Source organism: Dendrobium catenatum, unplaced genomic scaffold (assembly GCF_001605985.2).
Source record: "Dendrobium catenatum unplaced genomic scaffold, ASM160598v2 fragScaff_scaffold_1077, whole genome shotgun sequence".
Taxonomy (NCBI): Eukaryota; Viridiplantae; Streptophyta; class Magnoliopsida; order Asparagales; family Orchidaceae; genus Dendrobium; species Dendrobium catenatum.
The window spans coordinates 275,990-291,381 of record NW_021319539.1 but is presented as its reverse complement, the minus strand read 5'-3'; the positions used below and the strand labels follow the sequence as shown (position 1 = coordinate 291,381).

The 15,392-nt window shown below is 33.3% G+C and overlaps 1 protein-coding gene across 1 annotated transcript; it reads left to right on the top strand.

Moving 5' to 3' along the window:
• The first annotated feature begins 8,443 nt into the window (after positions 1–8,443).
• LOC110112418 (cytochrome P450 89A2-like) lies at positions 8,444–10,102 on the top strand. The gene has a single exon (XM_020844636.2). The coding sequence runs from the start codon at positions 8,444–8,446 to the stop codon at positions 9,989–9,991; it is 1,548 nt and encodes a 515-aa protein (XP_020700295.1). The 3' UTR covers positions 9,992–10,102.
• The last annotated feature ends 5,290 nt before the right edge of the window (positions 10,103–15,392 follow it).

Genomic DNA, 15,392 nt, shown 5'->3' with positions numbered 1-15,392 from the left:
TAAAATTTTAACTATTTAAATGATTTAATAAAAATGATTAAAAGTAATATTAATTATTTCCTTAATTTAAGTAAAAAGATTTAAATTTAAAACTACCATTAGAATTTTTTTTTGTAATTAGTAATTTTAATAATATTTTAATTCATTATTAAGTTAATAATTTTTTAATGAAATTTTAATTATAATTCTATATTTAAATTAATTTTCATTTAAAACTTAATTAGTAATTATTAATTTTTAATTTATATTACTTATTTTTTAAAATTTTTATAATTGAATTAGTTAATATATTTAATTTTATTTATTAACTTGATTTTGGATCATTATATAGTTTAAATATAAAAAAATTGACAATAAAAATGCATTTACATATTCAACAATGTGGTTGGGAGTTTCACATTTTTCCAACCCACCCGAGTTTGAATCCCTTGTCAAGTGGACTAAGGCATGGGTCAGGAGGGCTCTCAGGTAGGTGTGAGCTATGAGCATGAGCGGGCCACAGGCAGGCTCTCAGTTAGGTGGGCTCTAGAGCGGGAGCAGGCCACGGACACGGCCAGGCTGGCTCGGAGGTGTGCGCTGTCGGACAAGCTCAAGGGCGGGCGGGAGCGGTCAGGCTAAGCTACAGGCTATAGCCCTTGTCGCAGATAGGAGGGTTGGAATTTTTTTAAAAAAAATTTGGTGGCTTATTTCTGCCGAAAATCCACCAGAATTATTTTCTACCAAAAAAAACCACCGAAAATATTTTTCCTAAGCGGGTTTTACTGGTGGAAAAAATTTTGAAGGAAAACCATCGGTAAATTCAAAAATTCTCAGAAAATGATCAATTTCAACCAAAAATTCTGTAGGTAGTAGATGATTTTCTTGTAGTTCTTCCCTTCTAAAAGTGGCATATGCGAATGCTTTTGATCTCTAGTAGAACATTTGCAAGTTGTCAATGTCATTTATGATGGAGGGAAAAGATATAAAGCCTTAATGAAATCAAATATACATTAAAGTTCAAAGCTCTTAAATTTGTCTTTAGGTATAAGCCCACTCTTACGAAATCCTATTGACATTTAACATAAGTATGTTTTATGGTAACCATCCTGATTAAATCTATCTTTAGGTCTATGTCCACTCTTATGAGATCCTATTGACTTCTAGCAGAGTCCTTTTTTATTGCAGCCATTCTGGTAAAATTTGTCTTTAGGTCTAAGCCCGCTCTTATGGCATCCTATTGACTTCTGGAATAAGTTTGCTTTTATGGCAGCCATCCTGATTAAATCTATCTTTAGGTTTAAGCCCACTCTTATGACATCCTATTGACTTCTAGTTTAAGTTCGCTCTTATGGTAGCCAACCCTTAAATTTGTCTCTAGGTCTGAGCCCACTCTTACGACATCCTATTAACTTCTGGCTTAAGTCCGCTCTTGTGGTAGTCGTTCTTAAAGTTAGGTGTAAGTACCCACTTGGTGGCATCCTAATCATCTTCTCGAAGTGACGTATAAGCATCATAAGCGGCATCTTCTTTTCAAGAAATTCTTAAATGTATAAATCCAATCCCTTGAGGTTAGGTGTGAGTCCCTATACTTAGGCATCCTTTCCACATGATCATCCACTATAGTTGGAGAATACCCCTCATGGAACCATCTTAGTATAAATCTTAAATCTTAAATCTTAAATCTGGTTCTCTATGGTTAGGTGTAAGTCCCTACACAGCTTCTTTTCCATATAATCACCCGTTACAGTTGGAGAACACCCCTCATGGCACAATCCCAGTATAAATCATAAATCTTAAATCTGATCCTCTTTGATTAGGTATGAGTCCCAACACTTAGGCTTCCTTTACATATGATCATTTGATCCTTTGAGGTTAGGTGTGAGTCCCCACACTTAAGCATCATTTCCTTATGATCATCCGCTAGAGTTGGAGAACGCCCCTCGTGGCACCATCCTAGTGTAAATCATAAATCTTAAATATGATCCTCTATGGTTAGGTGTGAGTCCCCACACTTAGTCTTCCTTTCCATATGATCATTCGATCCTCTGAGGTTAGGTGTGAGTCCCAAAACCTAGGCTACCTTTCCTCACAATCGTTCACTAGTGGTGGAGAATGCACCTCGTGGCATCATTCTAGTAAAACTTAAAGTTTAAACCTTCAAAGATTAGATAAAATCTATTCCATGGTTTACCCTCTTTTCTTAGAAGATGCCCTCTAGTTTGTTGAATTAGGTGTGAGTGTCCATTTGGTGGCATCCTTCCTCTTAAACAAGAAAGAAGACTTTAGTCTTATCAAAATCATATTCAAACTCTTACATTACTATTAAACCGCATTAAAATAATTATATCAATTACTTTGTGCATTGACTCTATGAATGGTGTACTTATCTCATTTTCTAAAGCCATCATTAAAGACATCAATTTTTAAATCAATTAGTCAATATAGATGTTTGAAAGCAACTCAACTCTTTATGAACCTTTCATTCTAATTATCTGTCAAAGCTCAGAGTTCCTCGAAATTCTTATACACAGATTTTCAATATCAACTTTGGATTTAGTTGATTATTTCAGTCAACACCAATATGCATGATAAACTTTTGTGAGTTTATCATGCCTTGGGGGTCCACTTAGAACCTCAATTATAGCAAAATATAGAGATTTTGTAAACATAACTCCACTTCTTTCTATAGTCACCAACCTAATAATGTCGAATACCCAATTTGACAAAGTTCCGATAATCATTGATTACATCCAAAATATGACTCCTATTCAACGTCCCAATATCAGAAGAAAGCAAAATGTTGCATTAGTACATGTCATAGGGTATGTCTTAAATAAAAATATCTACTCAAATACACTGCTCCTCCCGATAATCTTCTCATTTATTTATGGATGCCTCATTATGCATTCTTTATATTAGAGGCATGAGCATGATGAGCCAGAGTTTGCTGAAGAATAGGAAGCTACTCCTGCTAGTGGACTTCCACCAATACCACCACTTGCACCTGTCTACCCTTAGGATGATATAATTCAGTGGCTCAAGCAATCAAAAACTCAACTAGACTATCATATCCAACAATAACAATAGTAACATTAGTAAGACATGGAATGGTTTGGAGAAAAGTTCCCCAAATTAAATATCATTTCACCTCCATCCATAAATACTTTCAGCAACCATCACCACCACCACATGATCAGGATCTGTTCTATTTCTAGTGTTTGTTTATTATGTTTTTTTTTTCTAATAATATTCACTTTCTTTTGTATTTATTCTCTTTTTGATGATGTCAAAATGAGAAAAAAATATATGTTTCATTGTATGTTTCAGTTTAATAGAATCCTGTGTTTATTTTACTATATTTTTTGTTATCCTATTTTCATTCCATCTTTCATTAAAAAATGCAACTCTTTATCTTTTAAAATCTATCACCCAGTGAGGGGGAGCTTAAGAGAGAAGAATTTTTAATCTTTCTTATCAACCAACATTATTTGTCAATATCAAAAAGGGAAAAATTGTTATAATCCAAGATCACTAGTCTGTAATTTTGACAATAATAAAACTTATTGATTGAATTGTTACTTTTCTCATTGAATATTTTAGATATTTCTTCTATCTGTGAGCACTAACATTGTTGGTAAAATATACACTTCTTAAGGCTATTGGAAGCTCAAGACTTGGTAGAATAAGAATGTCAAGTAAATAAAGTATGTACTTTTATTTTTCTTTATTTTATATTTTTTTAGTTTGGCTACATAAGAGTGTATATAATTAGGTAACCATGCACACATACACACATGGGGAGAAAGAAAAATTTTTAAAGTTAAAATTTCTTATATTAATCGTACTATATGACGTATAATCATACTATAGAATTAGTATAGAAAAAATGGGCTTAATGACAAAATAAATAATTAGTTCTATGAGTTAATCATACTGTACGATTTGGATTATATTATTCGATTCATTATGATCTAAAAACTCTAGCCACTAGATAAATTATGTAAGATATTATTTGATTTTGAAGTAATCGTACTGTACGATCTGATTCGTACTATAAGAAATTTTGAATCTTACTTAAACTAATCCCTATAATTAGTCAATTAAATTATGGTTTAATTAATTATAACATTTTATACTTTACATTAATGATTGTACCATACAATTGACAGAGATAAAATTTGTCATACCAAAGATCATACCAAATGAAACAATGATTTTTGAACAAATCGTATTGTACGATATTCATATCATACTGGATAACCTAGTTTAAATCAACTAACCATAGTGTACAATAATAGCGGTACGAGACGATTAATAGAAATGATTTTTAGTTATCCTAGGAATTGTCATATATGAATAGAGAGAAAGCTAACATATCATACTAAACAATCTTTGGATTGTATTAGACGATATTTTTGAAAAGTTAAACAGTTCATCTGAATAATTTTTTTTGAACTGATCATATTGTATGAACTTAAATCCTATTGTACGAACAGTGACAACTAACTTGAATTTTTTAGGGTTTCTTATAGCCCAAAACTTAAGCAAAGCTTTGAGAATCTCTTATTAACTAGGAGAGGATTTTGTGATTACTAATGTTATTCTGAGAGAGAAGCTTGTAAGAGAGATCCAGGTCTTGATAAGAAGGTGAGGTTTATCAAGAGGGAGAAGGAGTGTGAGGGGATCTCATTGTTGCTTCAGGCTAGCTATACTCTTGCTCCTCTTGTGGCTTTGGTGAGTTTTTTAAGGCTCTTTTGGGAGAGAGGCTTTTAAGTTAATTCCTAGAGGTACATTTCCTTCTCTAGGAGGGAGAAAAAGGATTTCAGGTTATCTGCCGGTTAAAGGATTCTAGTTCTCTGCCATCTCTAGGAGGGAGAAAAAGAATTATAGGTTCTCTACCTTCTCTAAGAGGGAGAAAAAGTATTCAAGATTTGATGCCATCGCTGGGGGAAATGACACAGCTTTTGGCACTCCGACACATAAGGTTTGGTTAAAGTGAGCCTTTAAAGGCTTCTCCACCTTATTGTGGGAGTAAAAATAGAGTCACTTTTTGTTAGTACAATTCCTAGAGTGGGGGACTTCAGGGAGTGGATGTAGGTCAAGGTTTATCAAATCACTATAAAATTATGGTGTACACTTTTTTATTTTTACTTTACGTATTTTACTTTTCTGCAATTTATTTTCCTAATAATTGCTTGGTTTAAAAAACGTGATTGATGGTAAATTTAGTTGATTCAATTATTCTCACCTTTGTTATAATTGTTGTTAAGTTTATTAGCTTTCATATAGGATGATCAAGTTCTTCATTTTAGGTTTTGAAAAATCACAACAAAATTAGTATTATTTCTTAGAATGTTTTAAATAACTAATTTACCCCCACCCCTCCTTTTGGTGTGCCTCAAGCTAGTTCATTGAGGTCTCACAACCTCCTCAAACTTTCAAAAGGTTTTCTAAATTATACCTATTGTGACATTACAAATGGTATCCTAAGACCTAAAAACATGCTAAAGTTGCATCTAAGATTTCACTAAAAATGTGATTTGAAGAACCAAGCCCTTAATAGTACTCCCAATCTTAAAAAATAGATAGGCATACTAAAGATATATTCTAAGCTATAAAATGAAAATGCACTAAGCTAGAAAATTGGAAGATTTCATTTTGAAGTTTTAATTTTCTTTCCACATCTCAAATGGCCTTAATAGCTTCCATATGTCTTGGACGGGTTCATTGCCTTTCGTACATGTCATCTTCTAGCGAAGGGAATTTTGAGGAAAATTTGAATTTAATTAGGTTGAGAAATCGAAGCTTAAATTTTTTTGTCCATTTTAACTAGGAACTCTAATAATGTTCAATTTTTTTCACTAGGGATCATTAGCTATTGAACATGTTAAGGTAATGATGAAAATTAGATTTCATTAAGATTTAAATATAATTGCAATTCCATCAAAGATAATATTTTTTAAGGTAATGACTTAGGATATTCACCCTTACAGTCAAATAATTGGTAAGATCCCTCTTAGTAGACTTTCTCCACCTTAAAAGGACCTTCCAATATATACTCAAATTTACCTCCAAACTTGTGATGGGAAAAGATGATCCTTTGATGAATGAAGTCTAAGTCTCTTACTTTAAATATTTTTGGTCATCATGTGCTTGAGCCATCCAAGAATTTTACACCTTAAGTTTTTTTTGAGCCCGTACACAATTCTTTTCAAAACATTCGAGTTCTTCCAACTTAGGTTGGGCGTTTTATTCAAATACTATATGGTTGTTAAATGTAATTCTTTAAAGAGGGAAGCTATATCTCTAGAGTGAGATTAACCTTAACCCAAAAAACTAAAGTAATAGGGTAGATTGAGTTGGATTCTATATGTGGTCTGATATGTCCACAAAGCTTCACCTAACATTTTGTGTGATAACTACCTATTATCATCTAAAATTCTCTTTAAGTTTTATACCATGCTTTTATTAATGGCCTCATCCAATCTATTTGCTTGAGGATAATAGATAGTTGAGTATCTCTAACCAATGTTAAGATACTCAGCAAAATTATCTCTTTTGAGGCTCTTAAAAATGCGACCTTTATCAAATATAATTTGATGAGGAGCATCAAATTGATACATAATATTGTTCCAGGAGAGTTAGATGGCTTGGTGAGCTTTTAAGTCTCTCGGTGGAACTATCTCAACCTACTTTAAATGTATACAATAGCAACAAATACACATTGATGGCTCTTAGTAAAAGGAGAACCAATAATATTCATGCTCTAACTTTCAAAAAGCTACAAGTAATTATCAGATGTAATACACTATGTTTAATGTAAAATTATACCATGAACTTGACATTTATGATAGCAATGTGCAATTTCCATGCATCATCAATCATCAATGATCAAAGTACCCTAATCTTTTAATTTAAATTTACTTCTTCAGGTAAGATTTATGAGCACCACACAATTTGGTGTAATCCACAGTCAAGATATTTAGGGGATTTTGTGTTTTTAAAAATTAGTAACCACATCTAATCAAATGACCAATGATATAGAGTGTCATTAATAAATGAATAAGAGAGAGCTCTTCTCTTAACATGGTAAGTGGTCAACTTATCTCGAGGGAGTTTGCCTTCTTGTCAATGAAGGGTTATCACCATTTAACTACTTCATCATCCATAGCAAGAGAAATCTTACCCTTAGAAGAGAAATTCTTGTTTATATATTCCAAATCTAAATGAGAGAAATCCTTCCAACCCTATACTTTTATAAAAATGGATCCTTCCACTAGGAAAGCTAATTCTTTTACAAGCTATGACTGGGTATATGCTATAGAATTTCTTCCATTAGGTATCCTATACAATGTTATAGTCAAAATCTGCTTGAGAATCTTGATCTTGTTCTGATAGTATAAAAGAAAGCTGGACTTTAAGACATTGTAAATTTCAACAACTTGATTAATAACAGGTTGTGAATCTCCAAAAATATTGATTTATTTGATCTTTATAAAGATTGTTAATTCTAGGTAAATTATTAAATCTTCTTATTAGAACAAAGTTCTCATAAATGTTAAGAATAATGTAAATGACATTTTTGAGGTGTTATGAAAGCTAATTCAATACTAGATTTCTCTGAGATAGCCACGGGTGACGCTATATCCCTCTGAGAGGATGCAACATCATCTAAATACAACTCCCACATAGAGCTTTCCTTTGTCCTCTAAACTCAAAATTTGCTCATCAAGAAGATTATCATCTAGGGGGGACTTAGTAGGTTTTGTGTGTGCTGCTAGAAAATTAGCCATGGCTTGAAGTTTTCCTTATTATTCTCTTTCAAAACTCGCAACATATATACTCTCAATACAAACATGAAACTAAGTCAGCTCCCTTAACTTTCAAACTATGTAGAAATTGATCTCAAAAATTAAAAAATTGAGCATTAATTTTTCACTCTCCTCTAAATTATAAAGTCAGCTCAAAATATCATCAAAAATTAACCCCAAAAGCATTTAAAATTTTAATTATTATTATTTTCAGAAATAGCAAATCTGATACGTTTCTTTACCCAACAGTAAGCAAAAATTGTAAAATGCAGCTCTACCATGATCTAAGAAAATATCTTAAAATATCAAGATTCATTTTACAGTTTTAATCAATATATATTGTTTAAATTATGTTTTGAGAAGATTCTGAGTATTTCTTCTCACATCTTACAATTAGCTGAAGTTAATCAATTTAAAATTGTATTTAATTTTTGACATTGTCAAAAATAAAATTCCAGATTTGAACAAGATAAATTGTAAATACATTGTTATTTTAATAATTATTACTGAAAGTCGTCGTTTGTTTACTATTCAATTCCCAGAAAGATCTCAACACTTCAATTACTTAAGCCCTTACACGATAAAACACGGAGGCCTTCAGCCTATAAATTAATCAAATTAATTATGAAACGATGTCCATCAAAGAAAGAACCATGGATACATTCCTCATACTCCTCTCCCTCGCCGGCTCAGCCGCTCTCTCCCTCCTCCTACGCCTCCTCCTCCTCCCCTCTAAGTCGGACCGTGAACTTCCCCCTGGCCCACCTTCCATCCCTATTCTCGGCAACCTCCTCTGGCTCCGCCGCCCAGTCTCCAACTTCGAACACTACCTTCTCAAAGACCTCCATTCTCAATACGGCCCCATAATCACCGTCCGCATCGGCTCCCGCCGCTCGATATTCATCTCCGACCGCTCACTAGCCCACAAAGCACTAGTTCAACTCGGCGCTGCTTTCGCCGACCGCCCTACTCCTCTCCCTGCTAGTCGCCTACTCAGCAGCAACCAACACAACATCACCGCCGGCTCCTACGGCCCGATGTGGCGCCTCTTCCGCCGCAACCTTGCCTCCGAAATCCTCCATCCCTCAAAAGTCCGCCTTTTCTCTCCTGGCCGCGAGTGGGTCCTCGACGCCCTCTTCCGTGACCTGAAAAACCAGTCATTGGGGGCTCCAGACGCCGCTGTCACCGCCATTGAGAGCTTCCAGTTCGCCATGTTCTGCCTCCTTGTTCTCATGTGCTTCGGGGAGAAGCTCGATGAGAAGAAAATACGGGAGATTGAAACTGCGCAAAGAGAGTATCTGCAGTACTTTAGCAAGCTCGGCGTGTTCGCTTTTTTGCCGACTGTATCGATGTACGTGTTCCGGAGCAGGTGGAAGACAATGGTTCGGTTGAGGCAGAGGCAGGCCGATCTGTTTGTTCCGCTGATTAGAATTCGGAAGGCGCATAAGGAGAACAAGAGGGAGGAGAAAGACGAAAGGTTTGTTCACTCGTACGTCGACTCACTTCTTGATTTAACACTCGAGGAGGAAGGAGGAAGAGCTCTGACTGAAGATGAAATAGTGACGCTCTGCTCCGAATTCTTCACCGGCGGAACAGATACCACGGCGACGGCGCTTCAGTGGATAATGGCTGAGCTAGTGAAGAACCAGGGCGCGCAGGAGAAGGTATTCGAGGAGATAGAGACTGTGGTGGGAAAAAATAAAGCAGAAAAAATATTGGAAGAGGATTTGCAGAGAATGCCGTACTTAAAAGCGGTGATCAAGGAAGGATTGCGGCGTCACCCGCCGGCGCATATTGTGATACCGCATTCGGTGACGGCGGACATTGAGTTTGAAGGATATTTGATACCTAGAAATGCCACAGTTAACTTTCTCGTGACGGAGATGAATTGGGATGAGAGAGCGTGGGAGGAGCCTAAGAAGTTTAAGCCGGAGAGGTTTATGACGGGAGGGGATGGGGAAGGCGTGGACATGACGGGGAGTAGGGAGATAAAAATGATGCCTTTTGGGGTGGGAAGGAGGATTTGCCCTGGACTTGGACTCGCCATGCTTCATTTAGAGTATTTTGTAGCTAATCTGGTGAAGGAGTTTAAGTGGGAGACGGTTGCAGGAGAGGAGGTGGACTTGTCGGAGAAACCTGAGTTCACATTGGTGATGAAGAATCCGCTGCGAGCTCAATTGGCTCCAAGAATGAAGGCTTAAGGTTTGGTGATGGCGCAGTCTCTTGTCATGATTTGTTTGATTTACATAGTGCTTTGTGTTGCATTGCTTGGTATTATTTCTTGTGTTTTGGTTGAAATGCTTGTCTTGTTGATATTGGCCATTGTTTGCTTTGCCTGGTTTTGATGTATCCATTCTCATGAGGCCTATAAGTAGAATTCGTACGAAATACTAATGTGAATCTTAGAAAATAGCGCATGATATTGATGAGATTTTTCGGGAAATAATTTGGGGTATAATTTAGTCAAGTCAACTTGCTTGGATTCGACTCAATAAATGGCTCATGAATCAAACTAGATGAGATAATGAGTCAAAGTTGAGATAGCTCTAACTTGACTCATTAGTTCACGAGTGCGACTTTTTTTAAGTATATTAATATAAAATATACTTAAAATAATTTAGCATTTATAATTTTACCGGCAATGTTGATAAAAATATCTAAAAATTATATCTTATTTTTTATATTAAATAATTATCTATTATTGTTCTTCTCCGTTTTTATTCTTTTTAATATTTTATTATGATAATTATTTGAATAATAATCATTTGAAAGTGTTTATAGCACATTAAGAGGGGGATATGAATTGATATTTTAAATTTTTTTCTTGAAAATAGAATAATATACAAAAGTTTTAAGAAAATAAAACTTTTAGATTATAAATTAAAGGGATTTTTAACCTTCCAGACCTTTTTTTTTTTTTTTTTTTTTTTGGGACGCCCTAGCATTAACATAATTTCTTAAAGGATTCATGTCATTATTGTTCGACAAGTTTTACGCTGGCTGTCGACTACCTAACGCAACCCTCCACTTTTCTCATCCAGGACTTGGGACCTGGCAACGGCAGTGTTAATGCTTGGATATTGACCTATATCATTTTCCTTGGATATAGCACTATATCACGCTCCATTAGCACTCTCTAGATAGAGAAGCCCACCACCCTTATAAGGTGGAGAATGGCCCTTACAGACTCCTCTATCCCCAAAAAATCTCTCTCCTTCAATCTTCCAGCATGGCAAAGATCCAGCTCCTCCTGCTCCTAGCATGACCAAAATGTCAATCCATCCTCCCACGAAGGAGATTTCTCTCCATCCATTTGCTACTCGCATGATGAAGGTGCTAACTATCCTCCTGGCAACAGCAAAGATGTCGTCCCTTACCCTCCTTGGCTAGTATGACTTTTCCGAAAGGCTTTCTCCTATGGCTCTTATACAAGCACTCCAAAACAACAATATGTAGGACACAAGGTATAGGTTGACAAAAATAATCACATGAAACCCTCACCCCTCTTGACACCCTCAAGAAAAACTCTCCCTGAACCTCACCTCCTCTCTCTCCCAAGTGATTTGGACACCCTCTAACAAGCAAGTAGACTCCCTTTCTTTCCCACAAGCTCTTTCCTTATAAAAACATCTATGACTACTCAAGTTGGACCCTCAAGTCTGGTGTTAAATTTATAAAATGGTTTATTTAAATAAAAACCCTAATTTTCAATTTAAAGATTTTTAGCGTATAGTATGTTACTCAAATCATACTATCCGATTAGTTCAATTTCATCATAGATCATCTTGTATGCTATTCAGTCGAGCAAAATGATTAGTTATATTGAATCAAAGATTTTCCAAAAGAACCAAGGTTTGTCCATGGTCCCTCTAGTGATTTATATCGTGTAGTATGATTTAGATAATATATAACAATCATTAATTAGAATTCGATTTTGATTTGATTCCATAATTTATAGAACAAAATTTAAGTAATATTCATTAATTCTCATATAGCGCAAAATCCTTCGTACAGTGCAATCAATTTAAATTTCAAAATTTCTTAATTTTAATAGCATAGATTCAACCGTGAGATTTATCAAAATAATTGATCATTATGTACGATTAAAGGTCTTGCAATACCATTAGTTATAACTTATTTTAATTTATCTTATTTAATTAAATATTTGAATTAATTTTTTATTTAACATATCGTTTAGTATGATTAGCAAAAAAATTCAAATATTCAATTTTCATTCCTCATGTGAGTGTATGCTCAGTTGTCTAGCCAGCATCCACCTTATGCATAAAATTATCAAAAAAAGAGAAAAGTGCAGTCTCTATTAATACAAATAGACTTAGACTTTATTTTTGCACTGTCTTTAAGTTTAATTTTTTTAGTCCAGCTCAATGTATGTTATATCGGGAATGGCTAGTAACTCAAAAGAAACAGACAATGCATATAAAGCAGGAACAATTAAATAATCATACAAATAATGTTTACAATTATCAAAATACTAGGTCGAGGTTCAGAATTTTAATAATCTCCCCATTTTGATGATGTCAAATATTATTGATCAAAATTTTAAATTTTAAATTATAAATTGATTGTTAATTCCCTGCTTAGTTCTCTACCTCACTAAATGACTTCTTAAAAATAATGGGAATAGATTTAATTTTTTATTTTTGATTGATTTTCTCTTTTTTTTTCAAATTTTTTAGAAAGGGGAATATTGTTGAAATCTATAAGTCCTATCAATCATATTGATAATTTCAAATATTATTGATAAGATCAGTTATAATTCAATGCAATATAGATTAGTCTTTTTTTTTTATTATTATTAATATTTCAGGTACAAATATAAGGATCCAAGTCACAAAAGAGAATTCAAGAATTGTAGCAATGAGTCCAGTTAAAATTTGTAATAAGAGTCTATTTTTTTTCCTTAAGTTTTTATATATTTAGTTGTATGTTGGCAAGACAACCGAGTACACAATCATAAGTGAGGATGAAAATTGAATATGATTTCTTTATTGAATCATATTGTACAATTCAAATCATCATGTATGATTAATTGTTTGAGAAATAAATCAAGCATTTAATTAAATCAACCAAACTAAAATCCAGCATAACTAACTATATTGTACAACTTTTTATCATAAAAGATGATTTGTTAGTTTGATAAATATCTTAAATATGAGTTTACAAATTTAAGTAAATTTGTGTTTTGAAATTTGATATATTCCTACTTTGCAAGCACATTCATACTAACTTGAACCAATGATTAAGGAATTGAATTAGCCACCTTCATAGCTCGCTGTCCTTGTGAGCAAAGGCAAAGGTTGCTTTCATTAAATGCCAAGCATGTTCATTGTGACAAAGGTGATCCCATCCTTAGGAATTTTCCTCAAAGAGGACTCTATAGAAGCAACTTGGAAAAAATGACCCACCCATTTAGTTGTCACTTCTTGGGTGGTGGACTGAGTCACATTCCCTCCTAAGAGAATGTGGCCTCTATAGAAGCATTTTGCTCTAGATGTAAATTGGACTCGATCTCTTTCTCAATGGGAGGAGTGACCTACTTTTCTTTACGCTTCACGGCTTTGAGCTTTTACCATCCCACGGAGAAGTGAACAAAGATGAATGATCACCTCCTACACACTTCAAGTAAGAAATTTTGTGTGTAAACTCTAATTTATGCAAGTGTTCTTATCTTGTCAAGTAATAATATAATGAGTGGAGCATCATGCCCATGAGGGTATGAATTACCTTAAGTTCACTCTATTGTTACTTATGTAAATCATTAAGTTTATCTTATCAATGGAAATTTAAGGTTGTATTAATAAAAAAATATCAACTAAGTCTTAAATTTTAAAATACTATTTTTAAATGACTCTAAACTTATGATAATTAAACATTTTATGAGTGCAAAATTTAGATCTCTCTTATGGTTATTGTGAATTTGAGCATAAATACTTCCCATCTTTATTGAGCTTGTTAGTGTCTAGCTAATATTTTCTTAACTTTAGTGATTATATCTTCTTAAGATTCCAATAATCTATCCAGTATATATCTATTTATGGCAATATCTCATTTTAAATCCCCTAATTGTTTCACTATTCCTTCTTTGAGGCTATATATTACACTATATTTTAAATTTATTTAACTAAATTAAGCATTTTATAATTTATGATATTCAGATCTCATCTTAATTTAACATAATTTTTAATATATCATTGACACGCCTAGAATAAAATTTGGAAGAATTATATATTTTTTTAATCATTTATTATAACTTCTATAAATCATCCATATTTTATATCTAGCAAAAACATCCAAAACTATATACATCAAAATATTTCACTATAGTTATTCTCTCAAAATTATATATACTAGCTAGAAGATCAATACAATCATTTATCTATCAGAAGCTCCTCGCTACAAAAGATTAAAAGAAAATACAAAATAAAATTAAAAGAAAATATGATGATCTCTAAAAATCTCACCCCACATAGTCCTGACCCCTTTCCTAACCTAAAATCATTAAAATTCATATAATGACTAAAATGCCTAATAGAAATCCAATTTTTCTAAAGCATTCAACACAAGGCTTGGAGAATCAATATACATGCATAGTTTAATTAATACAATCAATAGCATTTTATCTCACCAATGATCAGTTAACATTCATAAGGAGCAAAATGATCAATGATAAAAGAAAAAAAATCATTTCTATGGATCAATAGTAAATATTAAATTCATAAAACAATCATACCAAAATCATTCATAAATCAATAAAGGGATCATAATATATATGTGATAATATCATCAGTATTCTCCATCTTATCTATTATCAATCATATGTATCATATGCAGTAACACATGTATTTGTACCCATCATTATTTATCTATCAATGTTATCTATGCACATTGCAGTTCTATCTATCAATACTATCAATGTATATATACTTTAACATATGATTCAATGAGGCAGGTCATACAACTTTAATATGGTATTTTAAATTTATCACTCCTATGGTTTCACAGTTGGTTTTCAGTCATATCCATCATATTCATCATTTATTCAATTAATCAATTATCATTACTAGTGGCTTTCATTAAATCAATAAAGAGTCATCACTCTCTAACTATCAGCATAATTGGTTATCAATTATAAGCTAAAATTGGGATAACACCACAAACCATCTTTATAGGAAAGTATGTCAGACCGTGCTCCTACACGAGTTATTAATATTTCAAGAGCCAACCCGTATTAATTTTAGTGTTAACAGCCAATCTTCCTTGCTTAAATGCAAATGTCACCCTAATTTAAAAGAAATGCTCAAATCTATAAAATAAATTAAAATCTACATATTAGTCTATAGCTTCAGGAAATCACAACTCTTATATTACCCCTATTAGCACAGACGAAACAGCCGTTGGCTTTATGTATCTCAAAGCAAATCAAATTATTACACGTGTACCGATAGGACTACCTACTAGCTATTTATATGTCTCTGTACTCTAAGAAAACAAGAGGAAAAATAATATAATTTGCTTTCTACTTTCTGTCTCTCTTACTTTCCCTGTACTCGTCTTCTTCCTCTATCTGTTCTTGAGTTC